General features: G+C 37.6%; 1 protein-coding gene across 9 annotated transcripts in view; it reads left to right on the top strand.

Annotated features, from left to right (window-relative positions):
* LOC115232601 (cadherin-87A-like) overlaps positions 1-21,080 on the top strand; it is a 164,230-nt gene that overhangs the window by 30,543 nt on the left and 112,607 nt on the right. For all 9 annotated transcript variants that reach the window (XM_036500638.1, XM_036500636.1, XM_036500639.1 and 6 more), the window contains exons 7-11: positions 3,278-3,376; positions 7,849-7,986; positions 13,708-13,821; positions 17,735-17,813; positions 20,028-20,146. In XM_036500638.1, the coding sequence (XP_036356531.1) occupies positions 3,278-3,376; positions 7,849-7,986; positions 13,708-13,821; positions 17,735-17,813; positions 20,028-20,146 (549 nt within the window). The remainder of the gene's footprint in view (positions 1-3,277; positions 3,377-7,848; positions 7,987-13,707; positions 13,822-17,734; positions 17,814-20,027; positions 20,147-21,080) is intronic.

Raw genomic sequence — 21,080 nt, forward strand, 5'->3', positions numbered from 1 at the left:
TCGATTTGCTCAACTAAAAGGCGGTGCTCCAGCATGGCTGCAGTCAAATGACTGAAACAAGTAAAAGAGTAAACGAGTAAAAGAGAGCTTTCCATTTAAAAATTGCTGGCTCTAACAGACACATGGCATCACTGTGTATAAGCCCAGACTTGATATAGACACAGAAGTTAAAAAGAAATTTGATACTATCCTAAATGGTGCCCTACCTAGGATACCAAAACAAAGCAAAGTCATCTTGATGGGCAACCTCAATGCCAGAGTTTGGAAAAGAAGGTATTGGATAAGTAAACTCAAATGGCAGTCTACTCCTAACTAAATGTGGAGAGCACAACTAAATGATCATCAACTCTCTAATTCAAAGCAAAAATAGATGTAAGGGCTTTTAGCAGCATCTGTCACCAAAGTAGCATTATATGATTCAGTATGTTTCAATAAGGCCCAGCAATCATAAGGTTGTGTACTTAAAAGTACTGTGCAATCATATAATGTTGTGTGCCTATCGATACAGTCAAAGGCGGAGCAATTTCAGCAGAGTCGAGATGATAAATTGTCCTCATCAGCCTGGAATATTGCAACACGATTGAAAATATTATGTGCTCTAAAGGCAGGCATCTTTGTAACTTGTCAGAAATCCTTGGGAATCATAGCCAGGAAAAAAAAAAAATTTAAGATGATGAGGATGTTCAAATTAAGCAGCTGATCATCAAAAAGAGAGCAACTATCCATGCCTACCTAAAGTGATAAGAATAAGGAGTTCAAGAAGAAAACTTGCTTGTAAGCAAAGGCTGCAGTCTAGAAACAAAAACATGCAATGAAAATATATTGGGAGCAAGCTAAAACACATGAAATCCGGAACCTTGATATCATGTATGATATGAGAGATTTATCAGTGTAACTGAATTTAAGGTCCTTGTACAATAGACCCGACACTCCTTAGATCTAAATATACTGCAAAACTTGCAAATGTCAACAGCTGATAGAAAATTTCAAAGATTTACTTAATGGTCACATAGGCACAGGAGTGGCTGTGTGGTAAGTAGCTTGCTAACCAACCACATGGTTCCGGGTTCAGTCCCACTGCGTGGCATCTTGGGCAAGTGTCTTCTGCTATAGCCCCGGGCCGACCAATGCCTTGTGAGTGGATTTGGTAGACGGAAACTGAAAGAAGCCTGTCGTATATATGTATATATATATGTGTGTGTGTATGTCTGTGTTTGTCCCCCTAGCATTGCTTGACAACCGATGCTGGTGTGTTTACGTCCCCGTCACTTAGCGGTTCGGCAAAAGAGACCGATAGAATAAGTACTGGGCTTACAACGAATAAGTCCCGGGGTCGATTTGCTCGACTAAAGGCAGTGCTCCAGCATGGCCACAGTCAAATGACTGAAACAAGTAAAAGAATAAAGAATAAAAGAATAAAGGCCAGTGTTGAATAAATTAGCTGCACCACCCAACATTACAGAAACCAAAACAGCCATCCATTAACTAAATTACAACAGTACATTCCATGCACTGCTTCTGGTTATGAGGTAAAGACTAACTGACATCAATCAGAGATGCAACCATTATTGCCTTCTTGAATGAAGGAAACAAATCAGATTGTGGTAACTACAGAATTCTGGCTGGAGTTCTTCTCGTCTGACTCATTCTACCATTGGTGACTCATCTATCTGAATTTTGATCTCATTTTTATCCTTCTAGAGGCACTATTGATAAGCTCTTTTGTGCTTGCCAGCTACAGGAGAAATGCCTATTTCTTTACTACCCACAAGGGGCTAAACACAGAGAGAACAAACAAGGACAGACAAATGGATTAAGTCGATTACATTGAACCCAGTGCGTAACTGGTACTTAATTTATCGACCCCGAAAGGATGAAAGGCAAAGTCGACCTCGGCGGAATTTGAACTCAGAACGTAACGGCAGACGAAATACCTATTTCTTTACTACCCAAAAGAGGCTAAACACAGAGAGAACAAACAAGGACAGACAAATGGATTAAGTCGATTACATCGACCCCAGTGCGTAACTGGTACTTAATTTATCGACCCTGAAAGGATGAAAGGCAAAGTCGACCTCGGCGGAATTTGAACTCAGAACGTAACGGCAGACGAAATACCTATTTCTTTACTACCCAAAAGGGGCTAAACACAGAGAGAACAAACAAGGACAGACAAAAGGATTAAGTCGATTACATCGACCCCAGTGCGTAACTGGTACTTAATTTATCGACCCTGAAAGGATGAAAGGCAAAGTCGACCTCGGCGGAATTTGAACTCAGAATGTAACAGCAGATGAAATATGGCTACGGCATGCTAACATTTCTGCCAGCTCACTGCCTTTAGCTGCACAAGGTATTGTGCATGGATTTCTTTAACCATAAATTGTTTCTTTAATTCTTGTAGTAAAAACAAACCAGAAGGGAAACAACACAATGTCTCTGAATCATTACTTTCCTTTTCATATATATTCTTCCTTTGCCACTAATATATTTCACATTGAACTCACATGAAATCTGTACACATGAAATCTGTACACACTCAGATAGAATGGCAGATTCTTCATCCAATACTTGAACTCCTATTGGGGGTGCATGGCCTAGTGGTTGGGGTGTTGCATTCACAATTGTGAGACAGTGGTTTCAATTCCTGGACTAGGTGGTGTCTTGTGCTCTTGAATGAAACACTTCATCTCACATTACTTTGTGATCATTTTCACTTTGACATCTGACATGTGATACACCACACACCTCTCCAGGCAACATCGATTTGATGGAAAATGTGAGTTAATGTACAGAACATACACTCTAAACAAATCATTTATTCGGCAAGAAATTGCAGAACTGTCTTTCTAGTACTATGAGAGACTATCATCATTCTCATCCTATTGAATAATTGTGAATATATTTACATGAAACCTATGGTATCCAACCACTGAGTTCATTTAAAAGAACACATACACACACACACACACACATGCTTCTGTATGTTTGATCCAATGAGAGAACCTGTAAGAGATTGCTCAGCCTGCTAGAAATAGTAAGCCAATTTTCCTTCACACTCCAACCTACTATTTAAAGAATAAAAGGAAAGATGCATTGGATGATGTAGCAATAAATGCATTGTATCTATGTATAAAAACGGAATGTTCTTAGCCAGAATGTTTTGATTGCAGGTTTAATGGATCAGGGTTCATCTGGGGACAAAAGAAACTACTCCAACAATATTTCATCCATTTTCTTCCTCTTCTCTGATACTACTTGTTTTCTCTCACCACAGAATACTCCTGTTAACCAGATCGTTCTGAAGGACATCGAAGTAAGAGATGCAGATGGAGTTAACTCTCTCATCAGTGTTACATGCAATCCCGGAACAGCGGTGAGAACTCATTGTATTGTATTTCTTTCCTTTCTATTTCAGCTCTCATCTATGTCAAGTGATGATGGAGATATAAATTACACACACACACACACACGCACACACACACACACACACACACACACACACACACATATATATGTAGGATTGCACATACTCACACACATGTATGTGTATGTGTATGTATGTATATGTATGTCAATATATCACCGTGATCACAGGCTATCACAGGGTCACAATGCTCTTCGCATTGTTTTAGCCTTGGAATAACGCCACCCTGCTGGTTAAGCCAGTAGGCCAACAGAAGAAAGAGTGAGAGAAAGTTGTGGCGAAAGAGTACAGCAGGGATCGCCACCACCCCCTGCCAGAGCCTCGTGGAGTTTTAGGTGTTTTCGCTCAATAAACACTCACAACGCTCGGTCTGGGAATCGAAACCGCGATCCTATGACCGCAAGTCCGCTGCCCTAACCACTAGGCCATTGTGCCTCCACGTATGTAAATATATATATATATATATATATGTAAGGAAAGTAAGACAAAGTAGAAAATACTAAAATGATTTTATCATGAAGAACATTTTAGTACCGGTTTCAGTCTTTGTGACTTTTTGAACTTAGAGTAAGGCACGAAAAACAATGAAATTGTAGAAAAATTAAATGAAATGTTTTTTTAAAATATTTCCATAGTTTTCAAAAGCAAGGGACATTTTCCTTTTTCTGTCTATTTCTGTCTCTTTTTTTTACTTACGTGAGGTCTTGGGAGCATGTAGCAGGTAGTAGCAGTTCTAATATTTGATATGAGTTCTTGGTTTTGATTGTTTAAGCAGCAGTACTCGTTGAGAAGGGAGGTGGCAGTGATGATGATGATGAAGAAGAAGAAGAGTGGTATGACAGTAGTAGGATGTTGGTGGAAACCTCTTAAATGGTCAAGTGACCCAAAAGTGACCTGTTGTGGTTGTAATAGTAGTGATTGGAATTGTCCTGAATAAATTCATGGGTAGTGACTGTTCTGAATATACCATTTTTAATATTTGCAGGGGTATTATTCTAAAGCACTTATAATAGTGTCATTTGTGGTGGACACATTCAAAAGGGGTTTATATTTTGCGATAAAATATGACTCTTTACTAATGTGTTGTCTACAGGTTGCATCATCACTGAATTTATAGTGGGGAAAAATTCTGAAGCTGGGTTGTTTGTTATTGGCCCAAATGTTGATGTGTTCACTGAATGCTATTTTTCTGTATTCCTGAATTTTGATCTGGGATCTAATTAGAGCCATCCTTTGATGTAGACTGTTTTTGGTTTCGCCTATGTATTGCTCTCGACACCCAGAGCAAGTTAATACATATATTAGGTTCTCTGAAACACATGTGAAGTTGTTTTTCACTGTAAAATATTGATCTTGTTTGAAAGAGAACTCCGATCCTTCAATTAGGTTGACGCATTTTCCCCCGGTAGGTCTTCCGCATTTTTTTTACTTACGACTTCAGTGTTGTTGTCGAGCATACTTGGGTTTGTGTTAGGAAACTTTTCATAGATTTGGGTTGTCTTTTGCTCTTTATGATAGTGTGCATTGCTCCAGTCCACTCAGTTGGCAAAAATGAGTAATGCTGCGATGGACTGGCATCCCGTCAAGTTGGGGAACACATACGCCATTGAAACTGGGAAACTGTGCCCGTGAGCCTGGCTAGGCTTTAAAAGGGTGTAAAAGCACCGTCTGTTCGTGGCCGTTTGCCAGCCCTGTCTGGCCCTGTGTCGGTGGCACGTAAAAGCACCATCCGTTCGTGTCCGTTGCCAGCATCGCCTGGCCCCGTGCCGGTGACACGTAAAAGCACCATCCGTTCGTGGCCGTTTGCCAGCTCTGTCTGGCACCTATGCAGGTGGCACGTAAAAAACACCCACTACACTCACGGAGTGGTTGGCGTTAGGAAGGGCATCCAGCCGTAGAAACACTGCCAGATCTGACTGGGCCTGACAAAGCCTTCCAGCTTCACAGACCCCAGTTGAACCGTCCAACCAATGCTAGCATGGAAAGCGGACGCTAAATGATGATGATGATGATGATGATATATATACATACATACAGTTCACATTTACAGAAAACAAAGGATGAAGTAACAACAAACAGGTGTATTAATTTAACGCTTGGGAAGAATGGAAAAGTTTTTGACATTTTGAGCGTTTGCTCTTTGACAGAAGGATTAAGTGGACAAAAATGAAGAGAGAAAAGAAAATGTGTTGGGATTAACAGTTCAACATGATGAATATATATATAAATGTATATATATATATATATATAATTGCAGTGTGGAAGGTGTTTATAAGCCATTTAAGAAACAGCACGTGGTCTCAAAGCGACGAAAATTTGACAAATTAAATTTAAATGTTGAAATGAATCTAATGGTTTTTGTGTGTTTCTTAAATGGCTTATAAACACCTTCCACGCCGCAACTGTTTTCGTTCCAGCACACGATCTCAGATCAGGTCACTTGCTATGCAATACATCTCCGTAATATATATAATATATAATATATATATATATATATATATATATATATATATATATATATATATATATATATATATATATATATATATATGTATATATATATATAATGATTAAGGTGGTTAGACGCAATTAAAACCAAAAAGGAAAAAATTCACCATCACTAAAAGTGATTAAGGGTGCAGGGCAGCACCAGCATTGCTAGAAGGCTCTTTAGCCACATACAAAGCACAGTTCTATGCACTGACAAGGGAGACAGCCTCCCCACAACAAGCAAGGGCATCAGAATGGCACACCAATTTCGCATGAAATTAAGGCTCATCAGTGATGCTGCTCCATCGCTGGTGGTGAAGTTAAATTCCACTTGTCGGTATTTATAGAATTTGTTATAGGAATCAATGGCTAATTCAACAAAATGGTAATGTGAAAATAATAATATTATTAAGGTGGCTAGATACAATTTAAAACCAAAGCGGAAAAAATTCGCTGTCACGAAAAGTGACTAACATCAATACATACACACAGTCACCTATATACCTAGGTATATGCATAGATATGTACATCACCACCACCACCACCACCACCACCATCATCATCATCATCATCATCATCATCATCGTCGTCGTCGTCGTTGTCGTTGTCATCATCGTCATGATCTTTTAACATCTACTTGTCTATGTTTGCATGGCTCAGGTATATATATGCAGATAGTGTCAGTTTAGCCATCTGAAGAAATTAATCCATGAAGATGATCTGATATATATATGTATGTAAATATGATAAATATGTGTGTGTGTGTGTGTATATATATATATATATACACCCATATAAATATATGTGTTTAATGAGCTTATTGTATAAAGTGCTCAGTTGCATTATAACTTGTCAAAAAAGGTGAAAGTGGTGAGAGAAAGCAGCATGTGTTAGATGCCCTTCCTTATGCTGGAATGCCTTTCCTGATGCACACACATGTACACACATGTACACACTATACAAACACACACACACACAGAGTGGTGCAGTAAGGTTCATATGTCAAAAAAAAAAAAGAAAAGAAAATATTACACTCAGTATATGAAACAGAATTAAATAATTTTTGTATCAAATTATATTTGCATAGATTATTTCATACACACCCACCTCAAATACTGAAGCTGGGTGCACATGTAGAGGTAACACTATATGGTCATTTATTATATTATATGTGTGTGTGTGTGTGGGGGGGGAATGTGTGCACATGTGTGTGTGTGTTTGTGTGTGTATGCCTGTATGTGTGTATGTATGTGTATGTATGTATTTGTGTTTGTGTATGTATGTGTTTGTGTATGTGTGTGTATTTGTGTTTGTGTATGTGTGTGTGTATGTAATATTGTTATTTTTATTAATATTATTATTTGACATATAGCTTGCACTTGATTGAGGGTCCTATTGTCTTTGGCGTTTTCTGACCGTATCACCCACTTCAGCAATAACTAAGAGATTAATTGAATAATAATATTATCAATCATTAATCAAATGTGGAGGCGCAATGGCCCAGTGGTTAGGGCAGCGGACTCGCGGTCATAGGATCGCGGTTTCGATTCCCAGACCGGGCGTTGTGAGTGTTTATTGAGTGAAAACACCTAAAAGCTCCACGGGGCTCCGGCAGGGGATGGTGGTGATCCTGGCTGTACTCTTCCACCACAACTTTCTCTCTCTTTCTTCCTGTTTCTGTTGTACCTGTATTTCAAGGGGCCGGCCTTGTCACTCTCTGTGTCACGCTGAATATCCCCGAGAACTACATTAAGGGTGCACGTGTCTGTGGAGTGCTCAGCCACTTACACGTTAATTTCACGAGCAGGCTGTTCCGTTGATTCGGATCAACCGGAACCCTCGTCGTCGTAACCGATGGAGTGCTTCCACACGTATTAATCAAAATATTTTTTGTCTTATCCAATAGTTTTACTATGTCAATTCTTTTACAGCATCAAGAAGATTGCCAGACATTCAAATTAGAACGAACAGCAAACTTAAATTCTAACTCTTGGAAAGGTCAACTCAGACTGGCCACACAACTTAATTATGAGAACAAGAAAAGTTATCAAGTACCCTTGGTGGCATTTGTAAGTTGATAATTGTTTTAATTGACAGTTTGTACACACACACACACACACACACACACATGTATATATATATATTTATTTTATAGAAGGAGCTTCTACAGGACTAGAACTGTTTCATTCAAAAGAAATCATCAGGAAGCTTCCTGATGATTTCTTTTGAATGAAACAGTTCTAGTCCTGTAGAAGCTCCTTCTATAAAATAAATTAATTTACTCTGCTATGTATTGATTACCTTATTTACTGTGGTTAACCCCGACTCAACCCGGGACCTACATATATATATATATAATATATATATATATATATATATATATATATAAATAGAGTAAGCAACAGGTTGCTTAGCCACATACCGAAAATTTAGAAATAGCAGTCAAAAACTTATTTCTATTTTCTAGAAATATACCTCCACATATAGCATATACATGTAACTCACATATGTAAAAAGAAGGAAAAATAAAGCCTTCGGTCAGTTACAGACGTGTTTCTGGGTTAGAATTATAAATAACTCATTCCCGTCCTCAGCGCAACATTCCATTAGATTATAGATTTGCAAATGTTATTTACCTACCTCTTACATCCTGTTCTCATGCCATCGGAGATAGCAAAAGATAGTCAATGCAAGCCAAATCCATATAGACGAATGAATTCGTATTTTCCATCCAAAAATTACCATGTGTGTTACAAAAATAGTTCCTTAGAAAGAGAACTGTGGTTTGTCATAAGGGAGTGAAAAATTCTAGTATTAATAGTATTAATAATAGTATTAATATATATATATATATATAGGGAGAGTTCACAAGAAAAACAAAAGACGAAGACAGGTGGTGTAGAAAACAAACAGATGTATTAGTATAACGCTCAGGAATAGAAAAAGCCTTTTATGTTTCGAGACTACGCTCTTCAACAGAAAGGGACACAAAAAAACAAGGAGAGAAAAAATATATATATATATATATACAAAAGAAAAATACTTGCTTTTTCCATGGGCATGAGTAAGTATTTCACTTATATCCCACGTATTTATCGCTGAAGAGGGGAAAATTCTTATGAATTAACCCCGAAATTGGGACCAATACGGTAATAACGGATTTTTTAGAAATTTCTATCGGTTTGTTTCGAGACACATAACTTATAATGGTTATTGACAATTTTTGTCTTTTTTTCGGCATATTTGGCATTAGAATTTTTCTTTTGCCCTCATTTTGTAAATTATTTATAAATTTAACCTTTAAAGGTATTTTTTTGATATGCTGGCCATTGATAAAATTTTTTTCCCGAAAAAATTTTTTATCCTACATTAGTTATATATATATATATATATATATATATAAGGTTAATCCAAACGGGAAAACAGAAAAAACAACAACACGTGGAACAATTACAGTATTATTATTATTAGGCGCTCAGGAAAATGGAAGAAGGAGGGTATGACGTTTCGAGTGGAGCTCTTCGTCGGAAACATAGGAGAAAGAAAGATCCCGAGACGGGAGGACAGAGGAAAAAAAAAAAATTGCAGGTAGTCTTCACGAGGTCACATACTAAAAAGACGGAAGTGGTAAAAAAGGAGGAAAATGTTTTTTAAAAACAGGAGAGCTGAATCAAAGAGGGAATGGTAAAAAAGGTGTGCGAGATGACGAGGGTGTGTGTGTGAGTGTGTGCGTGTGTGTGTATGTGTGTGTATGGTGGACAGTGGCTAGTAGCAATATACATGTATGGCTTTGTGAATAGGATAGCAGACAACCAGCCAGAAGTTGATGGTTTGATGTTCTGTTATTGCTTCTATGCTATATATGTGGCCAAGACAGTTGACTTTCAAATGGCCCAATACATTTAGCTGTAATTTGACAAAGGCAGTGAAGGTTCATGGCTAAGTGGTCAGGGTATTTATCTCACATTCATAAGATCATGAGTTCAGTACCTGGCAGGAATTGTGTCCTTGAGCAAGACACTTTATTTCACATTGCTCCAGCCCACTCAGCTGGTAAAAAGGGGTAGTACCTTTTTTCAAAGGGCCACCTTGTCACATTCTGTGTCTTGCTGAATATTCCTGAGAATTACATTAAGGGTATGCATGTGGAGGGCTCAGCTGCTTGCACATTAATTACATGAGCAGGCTGTTCCATTAATTGGATCAACTGGAATCCTTGTTGTCATAATCAGCAGAGTGCCACAGGCACAGGAGTGGCTGTGTGGTAAGTAGCTTGCTTACTAACTACATGGTTTTGAGTTCAGTCCCACTGCATGGCACCTTGGGCAAGTGTCTTCTTCTATAACCTTGGGCCAACCAAAGCCTTGTGAGTGGATTTGGTAGATGGAAACTGAAAGAAGCCCATTGTATATATATATATACACGTGTGTGTATATGTTTGTGTGTCTGTGTTTGTTCCCCCACCTCGCTGACAACCGATGTTGGTGTGTTTATGTCCCTGTAACTTAGTACTTTGGCAAAAGAGAGCAATAGGATAAGTACTAGGCTTACAAAGAATATATCTTGTGGGCAATTTGTTCAACTAAAGGCAGTGCTCCAGCATGGCCGCAATCCAATGACTGAAACAAATAAAAGAAACAATAAAATGATATGTGCGTATGCAATTACACTAAAGTGGCAAGCTGGCAGAAGCGTTAGCACACTGGGCAAAATGCTTAGTGGTATTTCATCTGTCTTTACGTTCTGAGTTCAAATTCCACCTAGGTTGACTTTGCCATTCATCCTTTCAGGGTTGATAAATGAAGTACCAGTTGCACGCTGAGGTCGATCTAATCAACTGGCTCCCTCCCCCAAAATTTCTGGCCTTGTGCCTTGAGTAGAAAAGTATGTAATTACAGTGTAGGCATAACTACATGGTCAAGAAATTCACTTTGTAATTACATTGTTTTGAGCTTAAATCTACTGCTCAGCACCCCAGACAAGTGCTTCTTACCATGGTCTTGGGTCAACCAAAGACTAGTGAGTGAAATTTGATAGACAGAAACTGCCCGGAAATTCTTGTTCATGGATGGTAAACTTAATCTATTGCCTAGTATAACACCACCACCTGATCCTTAGGTGTCTTTAGTGGAGTCCACTCTGTTGCAAGCATTTGGTCCATGTTTCAAATCTGGTGTATTACTGTAGTATTGACCATGTGAAATTATAAGTTATATCATTCATGTTGTATTCATATTCCAATGAAATTTCAATTTAAATCCAAACACATTTGTAAAGATGATTTGTTCTTGTTGTTTAGTCCCAGGTCAACCTTAATTCAACTACCTGCAAATCAAAAGCATTCTAAACCTAACTATTCTATCTTCTTAGGATATTCAGTGCTACATTATACAATTACATGGAAAAATGTGAGCAAGAGAAATGATATTCTTAAGATTATGAACCTGGAAAATTACAGGACAAGTTATTACACTTGGAAAAGTTTAGGACAACTTATTACATCTGGTAAAGTACAGAAGGAAAGTTTTACTTAAAATATTGCAGCTAAGGACAAAATTTTAAATAAACGAGTTAGATTTAGAAAATATTAGCTTTTATTAAAACTAAAGATTTTATAACAAATTATTACTTCTATTAAAATAAAAAAAAATAACTCAAAATATTTTTTGCACTTTAAAAAATTATTTTTTTTATTATTAATTAATAATTAGAAATTTGAAAATAGGTTGTAAAAAATAACAGTAGTACAAAATTAGTTAGTACAATAAATAGAATAATACAAAAATTAGTTATATATTACAGTAAAATCTACCTATAAATAATAATATATAATAAGGAAATTATTGTATACAGTGCTCAGGTGCACCACAACTTGTCAGAAAGTGCATATAAAGTACATGCAGTAAAGTAGAAATGTCTGGAAAGCGAACAATGTATGAGTCAGATACATGCTTGTGTGTGTATGGAAGGGAGAAAATCAAGTGTAGGGTTGGTGAATCTCAGGAAGCATGGAAGTTTTGAAGGATGCAGTGTTCCGACAACTAACAACTGATGCCGGCAGTTTGTTCCATGCTTCAGCAACTCTCAGCGTGAAAAAATGGTTCCTGAAGTCATGGGAGCTGTGCTGTTTTCTTGTAAATATGTCCACGGGTGTTAGATGGGTGGAGTTTGAAAAGGTACTCAAAGTTATTGTTTGTACGATGGTTGATAATTTTATGGGTGTCTGCCAAGTCAGCTGCCAGACGTCGGAGTTTCAATGTGTCCATGCCCAGGGAAGTAAGGCATTCAGGATATGGCAAATGCCTCAACAAATTCACTGTAAAATTTGCTTGAGTTATTGCCAAGTCTTCACATTTTCAGTCTTGACCTAATGCCTATTTTTTACATAATGAATTTGCCTACCATATATACTATACTACTTTGCATAAAACTTCAGCTATATTGGTACTTCTGGCTCTCATTTTAAAAATATTCTAGTGTGTCAATATTTTAACAAAATGATGGTACCTTTTTTAATTATAATGTTACTTTGTAAATTAAAATCAAATAATTTTTAATATTCAAATTCTATCCTTAGCTGCAATATTTTAAGTAAAAATTTTCTTGTTCTGTACTTTACCAGATGTAATAACTTGTCCTGAACTTTTCCAAGTGTAATAACTTGTCCTGTAATTTTCCAGGTTTATAATCTTAAGAATATTATTGATCTTGCTTGCATTTTCCTATGTAATCCATGTTTTTTCCAGGCTATGCTAGTATGCTAATTAATAATATGTCAAATGTGTCAATTAGCAGTGTTGTTGATAACTTTTTCCTTACCTCATGATGCTGGTGACATATTAAAAGTCCCCTTATAGAACTATATTCATAAAAAAGTATAGAACTATATTATCACTCTCAAATTTGAGAAACAAACGCTTATAACTTTTTTTCTTTTAAAACTTCATTGCATGAAATTGATACCATGAAATTCCTCAAATTGAGCTCTATCATTTAAGCCTAATTCAAATATAGTTTGTTTTTAAAATAAAAAAAGATAATTATACTTAAATCCAATTTTTTGCCTTACTTATATTTTTTCTTGATATTTTACCCCACAAGTTTTTTGATACAAATTTTTGTTGCATGGAACCAAAACTATGAAATTCTTCATGCTTGCTTCTATCATCGAAGCTAAAATAAATGATTGGTGTTGTTACTTACTCTCCTATAATGTTGCTACAAATTTTGATGTAAACTTTTTTCTGCTGGATCAAATCTCAATTTTTTTAACGTGAAAAGGTAGCTAGGGACCAGTTCTCTTCAAAAATGTTAATGGTTTTCCATTTGGTTAAGAACTGAATTAGCGACAAGCAAGCTCTGAAAGATGCTGCATGTGAGTAAATTGCGGCCTTAAGAATATTATTCAACTATAGTAGTAGCTGAATGATATGTTTTCTTTGTTTATGATATTGAGGTTGTGATTTCAGCTACTATATCAGGCAGTTTTATCAGCGATTTTTCACAGCTATTTTTAATGGGTCTTGTGACCATGTAAAAGTTCTTTCATTGGTTTGTCATACTGGTGCCGACTAGCTGGAATAGATGAAAGGTAAAGTTGACCTCAGTGGGGGTTTGAACTCATGACATAAAGGGCCAGAACAAATTCTACAAGACATTTCATCTGATGCCACATCTAAGTTGGCATTAAATTAGCAATGGAGAATATAACGATAGAATTGGTGATTGTGTCACTGGCAAAGTCAACTTAGAAACAATTATGATTCCTGTATCTCTCTTCTATTTTCAAGGACGGTGTAAACAACAAGACACAAAGTGTTGAAATACAAGTAGAGGATGTTGCTGACTCTCCGCCGTATTTTGTGGAGGCTTTCTCCGTGTCATTGGATGAAGTGGATAAAATAGTAAGTAACTGCCCTCACAGACATGTGTTATGGTGCTAGTGTGCACAGTGGTAGTGTTGTGTGTCGTGGTGGTTCTGTGGTATGGGCACAGTAGATGTGTATGAGAGTAGCACAATAAAGCAGTAGTATGATGTGGTATTAGTGTACTGTGGTATTAGTTTGTGTTGTAGTATTACTGTGTTGTGGTAGGAGTGTGAAATGGTAGTGGTATTAGTTGTAATAGTGATGTTAGTGCGTTGTGGTATGTTGTGATGGTAGTGTGGTGTTGAAGTAGTAATATAGTACAGCGTTAGTTTAGTGTTGTAGTAGTTTGGTGTGGTAGAGTGGTTTGGTGTTATGGTAGTGGTGTGGTAGTTGTGAGTTGTATTAGTGTATGCTGTAGTGGCAGTGTGTTCTGCAGCAGTGGTAATTGTTGTTTAACGCCAGGTAACCTTAATCCAGAAGCCCTATGATCAAAGACATTCCAGCAATAACTGGTTTACCATTTTAGGAGAAACAAAAACTGTATTGTCCAATGTATCCATTCATTTTTTTTTAAAACAGAAGAATGTGACTTGAGGAATTTGACTGCTATTTCTAACATTTTGAGTGACCACATAGAGACTATGCAAAAATACACTGAACAGTAGGGAGAGTGAAGCATGAGTTATTTGTGGTGTAGAAGAATAGACAACAACAACAACTGCAACAACAAAGAAGTCTCTATGTGGTCACTTGAAATGTTAGAAATAGCAGTCAAATTCCTCAAATTACATTCTGTTTTTAAAAACATGAATGGATACATTGGACAATAAAATTTTTCCTCCTCATCATCATCATTGTTTAACGTCCGCTTTCCATGTTAGCATGGGTTGGACGATTTTGACTGAGGGCTGGCGAACCAGATGGCTGCACCAGGCTCCACTCTTGATTTGGCAGAGTTTCTACAGCTGGATGCCCTTCCTAACGCCAACCACTCCGAGAATGTAGTAGGTGCCTTTTACGTGCCACCGGCACGTGGGCCAGTCAGGCGGTACTGGCAATGACCTTGCTCGAATCTTTTTACATATGCCACCAGCAAAGGTGACAGTTTTTGTTTCTCCTAAAATGACAAACCAGTTATGGCTGGAATGTCTTTGATCCTAAGTCTTCTGGATTAAGCTTATGATGATGCATAGTACTTTGCAGTTTATTGTGGTTCAAACGGGTACAACAGGTAAAGTCCTTGATGGATCTAATGTATTCTTTGTAAACCACTTTTATTTCTTTCTGCTGGCCAGATGTGGTACCTGTGGTTGCTCTAAGGATGCTTGCCCATTGTCTTGCTTTCTTTACTGTGTTTTCTATATGTGTGTCATGATGAATGTTGTGAAAGAGTTCGATGTAACTTGCAGTGTTTCTGTTTTCTGTATGTGTTGTTAAATCTTTATATATAAAAGTGAGGTTGTGTGCTGTCTGTCTCCTACGATTTAGATCCCTAACTACTCCCACATTTTGCGGTGCAGTTTAACCAAAACCGGGTATCTTATAGTCGTGATTCATATCGAGCCCTTCTGGGTATTAGCGCGCGTCTACGATGAGTCTACGATTTAAAAAGAAATTTACCATCAATTTTTCCCATTTTAATGCATTTTTAGCATATATAAGGGAAGTAATTCTCTAAAAATTTATTATTAAATCTCAGAACGTAAAAAGCTACAGTAACACCCCCCCCTTTGTGGTTAGCCATATTGAGATGGCTATTATACTTTACATCTCTAAAAATGCTTATATAGTTATTTCCCTTACAAACCTGAGCAACGCCGGGCGATACTGCTAGTATTACATACATTAACCCTTTCATTACCAACCCAGCTCTGGCTCTGAGTACAAATGTCTTGTCTCCATAAGTTTTGATTTAAAATTTCCGACCAAACCTTAGTCACAATTTATGTTCCTAACATTAACTGAATGATAACTAAGTTATTTTACTAAATTCTTTGTTATATTTAAAATTAATTTAAAGAAACACAGAGCATCTCAAAATAAATATGGTAACGAAAGGGTTAAATTTGATGCTTGGTTGCATCTCATGTTCTCGAGCGTTGCAGGTGAGAAGAGAGATAATGGATTCAGTAAGCATTTCTTTACCTCTGTTGTTGTGGAACCAGGTTTCTAGGTGACTTAACCAAGGCTCAAGTAATGTTCCACAGCATTGTCTTGAACATATTGAGAATTTAGGAGTGTGTTGTCATTTGTGCACATAGTTTTATATTTTTGAGGTGGTGTGAGACTGTTGTATGTATGTATGTTTGTATGTACGTATATGTACGTATATGATGGATTTTCCCGTCATGTACGACAAATCAGAGTTCAGTATAATAAAGCCTTAATCATGTTCTATGGACACGAATATGTCTCTTGAAATTTGTTGGTGCTTTGCAAACCTTCCGGCAAATGGAACAAGATGAGGATTCAGTTTGCTTGATGATTGTGGATCATTTACTCTCTCTCTCTCTCTCTCTCTCTCTCTCTCTCTCTCTCTATATATATATATATATATATATATATATATATATATTATATATATATATATATTTATATATGTCATATCTGTGGCAGAATGATATCTGTCTATCTATCTATCTAAGTTGAAAAGTATTGCTGAGAGAACATATCCTTGTGCTATTCCATTTGAAATCTATATATATAAAACTGTAGTTGTGTGAGTGTCTGTCCCTTTCGATTTAGATTCCTAACTACTCCCACATTTTGCGGTGCAGTTTAACCAAATTCGGGTATCTTATAGTCGTGATTCATATCGAGCCCGTCTGAGTATTAGCGCATGTCTATGATGAGTCTACGATTTAAAAAATAATTTAACATTATTTTTTATTCCATTTTAATGCATAATTTTTCGTGTGTCGATGGCGGCGGAGTTGGCGTCCATGGTCACACCTGCACCTGTTTGCTTCTCCCCCTTCTTCCCTCCCTCGTGAAGCTGTGGGGAAGGGAGTGTAAGGAAATCAACGTCGTAAAGCGTTGTCAAGGAGACCAGCGTTCTTTTAGAACAACGACTTCATGGCTTGAAGACACCAAAACAGAAATGGCTAAGAAAGCCCGAATTGGCGTCTATAAGGGAAGTAACTCTCTAAAAATGCTTATATAGTTATTTCCCCTACAAACCCGAGCAACACTGGGCAATACTGCTAGTATCTGATAAAGGTGTTTACTAAGTGTTGTGGTGTGGATGAATTATTCAAGGTTGGTATTGTGGTGTGAAGTTTTGCATAAATACTGTTATTGTTGCTGAAGTTATATGAAGTGCAAATTACACTATATAGTGTCCTGTTGTTAGTTTTGTAGTATATACTTGATATTTTACTAGCAGTATCGCCCGGTGTTGCTCGGGTTTGTAAGGGAAATAATTATATAAGCATTTTTAGAGATGTAAAGTATAATAGCCATCTCAATATGGCTAACCACAAAGGGGGGGGGGTGTTACTGTAGCTTTTTACGTTCTGAGATTTAATAATAAATTTTTAGAGAGTTACTTCCCTTATATATGCCAAAAATGCATTAAAAATGGGAAAAATTGATGGTAAACTTTTTTTAAATCGTAGACTCATCGTAGACGCGCGCTAATACCCAGAAGGGCTCAATATGAATCATGACTATAAGATACCTGCTTTTGGTTAAACTGCATCGCAAAATGTGGGAGTAGTTAGGAATCTAAATCGTAGGAGACAGACAGCACACAACCTCACTTTTATATATAAAGATAATTTTACTGATTGGTTAACACTAAAGGTAAAGTCAATAGTCTGGAAAATTATGAACTTCTCATCTCAGACATTGAAATAGTTAACGAGTTTAATTGTTAATGATCTGTTATAGCTAAATTTCTCCACTGATATCTATTTACTTTTATAACATTGCTGTCATTTTCTTTCAGGGAACATTTATTACAAATATTAAAGCTGTAGATGGAGATGTGTCAGCACCACGAAGAATTCACTATGAAATTTCCAATGGTTTGTTTGCATCAACCCTTTTATGGTCTCTCGAGAATCTTTCAGTGGAATGTCACCATGAAATTCATATTTGCTTGTTCATTTAAATTCTGTTTTCCTAAGTTAGAATTGGCTAGACAGGGATTATCTGAGGTAGGATTTAATGGATGGGGGCTCTTTCTGTCACTAACCCTTACCTGTTTTTCAAGTAATGAATTTTGTTTACTCCACCAGTCTTTGAAGGTGCAGAGAAACCAAATGTAGAGTCAGTAACAAATGTGAACATTATCACTGTTTCTCTCATGTGGTGACAAGTTGTGGAATATCAACACCATTTGCACTCATGCACACACACACATCTCTTTCTCTCTCTCTCTCTTCCCCCCTCTCTCACATACACACATATGCACACACACACACACACACACACACACACACACACACACACACACACACACACACACACATGATAAGCTTTCTGCAATTTCACTTTGAAAGCGTTGGTTGATTTGGGGCTATAATGGAAGACACTTCACCAAAGTGAAAACACATATCTATCTGTGAAAAGAAATGAGGTGAGAGTTGTTTGTTAGATGTGTAATGCCAATGTGCATGAATGACATAGTACAAACGATCTGAGAGGAAAGCTGAGTCTAATTAGAATCAAATGTAATTTGCAGGAAAGAAGATTGTGTTGGAATGGGCATGTAATGGCATGTAATGCTTATGGATGAACACAGCTCAGCTGCATAAACACTCAAAAGTGAATATAGAAAAAGAAAGATCTAGAAAGACAAGGAATGAAATGTTGAAAATTGATCTCAAGATTCCGAACCCCACAAAAGAGAAGAACAACGAATTGCAATGACTGGCAACATGCTGTGTGGGAGAAAACCTACTCTTTAAAGCAAACAAATGAGGGGAGAGCTGTTGGCTGGGATGCTCCTCAGGGTCTCTTTCACAGCCTCCCCACCCAAATGCTTTTACTGTTTTCTGCCCTCCCAACTATCTCTATGGTACCATGAGAAGGACAGATATATATATCTTTACTACCCACAAGGGGCTAAACACAGAGGGGACAAACAAGGACAGACAAAGGGATTAAGTCGATTATATCGACCCCAGTGCGTAACTGATACTTAATTTATCGACCCTGAAAGGATGAAAGGCAAAATCGACCTCGGCAGAATTTGAACTCAAAACATAACGGCAGACGAAATACAGCTTCGCATTTTGCCCGGCATGCTACCGTTTCTGCCAGCTCGCCGCCTTGGACAGATATACTTTGTTCATCATCGTTTAACGTCCGCTTTCCATGCTAGCATGGGTTGGACGATTTTGACTGAGGGCTGGTGAACCAGATGGCTGCACCAGGCCCCAATCTTGATCTGGCAGAGTCTCTACACCTGGATTGCCCTTCCTAACGCCAACCACTCCGAGAGTGTAGTGGGTGCTTTTTACGTGCCACCGGCACGTGGGCCAGTCAGGCGGTACTGGCAACGACCTTGCTCGAATCTTTTTACACATGCCACCGGCACAAGGGCCAGTTAGGCGACGTTGGTAACGGATAGATATATTGTTATAAGAAACCCCCTACTGTTAAAGAAAAACTGTAAAAATAAGAAAATGTATCTGTGTATGACTGTGTATCTGTGTATCTGTGTATCACTGAGGAGTATACGTGAAAATGAAGCAAAATGTCCATTGGCGTTCTGTTAAGCAGAAGAAGCAGTGGGTCAAAGCCATGCTTGGCTAATAACAATGGTGATAGGTGTGATGATAATGATGATGATGATGGTGGTAGTGGTGGTGATGATGATGATGATGATGATGGTGGTAGTGGTGGTGATGATGATGATGATGATGGTGGTAGTGGTGGTGATGATGATGATGTGTTGGCAATGGTGATGGCAGTAGTAATAAGGCTAACAGTAAAGATGATGATGATAATGATGATGATGATGATTATGATGATGATGGTGGTGGTGGTAGTGGTGATGATGATGATGATGATGTGTTGGCAATGGTGATGGCAGTAGTAATAAGGCTAACAGTAAGATGATGATGATAATGATGATGATGATGATGATTATGATGATGATGGTGGTGGTGGTAGTGGTGATGATGATGATGATGATAATGTTGATGATGATGGTGGTAGTGGTGGTGATGATGATGATGATGATGATGATGATGATGATAATAAAGATTGTAAATTTATTTATTTCTATTTAGGTTCAGATGCATATCAATACTTCAAAATTAACCCAGTGAATGGAACAATAACCAACAAGGTGCCTCTAGATCGTGAAGATTCCAGTCTACGATTTAGCGCCATAAATATAGATTTAAAGGTAAATAATGCAAAACGAAAAACTCAGATTATTTAGTTTACATAATGCACTATCATCGTTAATTACAATTTAGAACATTCTGATTTCTCTATCACTTCAATAAGGGTTTCTTACCAACATAAAATATCACATTCCATTTTATCTAACTTTTATATTTGTTTTATGTTTTCTCACCTTTAAATTGACTTTTTTTGTTTTAGATAAAATCTTTGAGAGATTTCTATAAACATATGAAAACATCTCCAAGTTATATTATTGCTGTGTAGATATAGGCCAAACATGGTCAAGCACACCTCTGGCATGCTGGTACTGGTTATTGTTTAGCCCCAGGACAATCCTGATAAGGCCCTCCTTATCTCCTCAAAGACATACAGCATCTCGAAAGAGTCCAGAAGCTGGCTACCTGCATGGTTCATGGTCTCAAGAATTTGTCTTATGAAGAAAGGCTAAAGACGCTCGACCTTTATTCTCTAGAAAAACGCCGCCTCCGTGGTGATCTCATTCTCGCTCACAACATCATAAGCGGAAAGTGTAACCTCTCGAAAGAGCTGTTCTTCACTCCTGCTCCTGAGCGTCGGCTGCGGGGTCATTCCGAAAAGCTCTATCTGCGACAATTTCATCTCAATCGAAGGAGAGGGGCTTTCTCCGTCCGGGTTGCGGATCCGTGGAACAAGCTGCCAGACGAGATGGTGAAGATGCCGACGACCGCTTTGTTGAAAGTTTCTCTTGACCGGAAATGGCCTGAACTCTTTGTATGACCATCCTCCCTGTACATAACTCCCTGTCCCCCTACATGGCCTTGCTTTTTGCTTTTTGAGCCAAAAATTAACTAACTAACTAACTAACTAACTATGTCATATTAATATTGGTTGTTGTTTAACCTCATGTCAGTTTTAATCAAGTTGACCTTTGTTATACAGGTTGTGATTATTGG

The sequence above is a fragment of the Octopus sinensis genome, linkage group LG2, assembly GCF_006345805.1.
Source record: "Octopus sinensis linkage group LG2, ASM634580v1, whole genome shotgun sequence".
NCBI classification, from domain to species: Eukaryota; Metazoa; Mollusca; class Cephalopoda; order Octopoda; family Octopodidae; genus Octopus; species Octopus sinensis.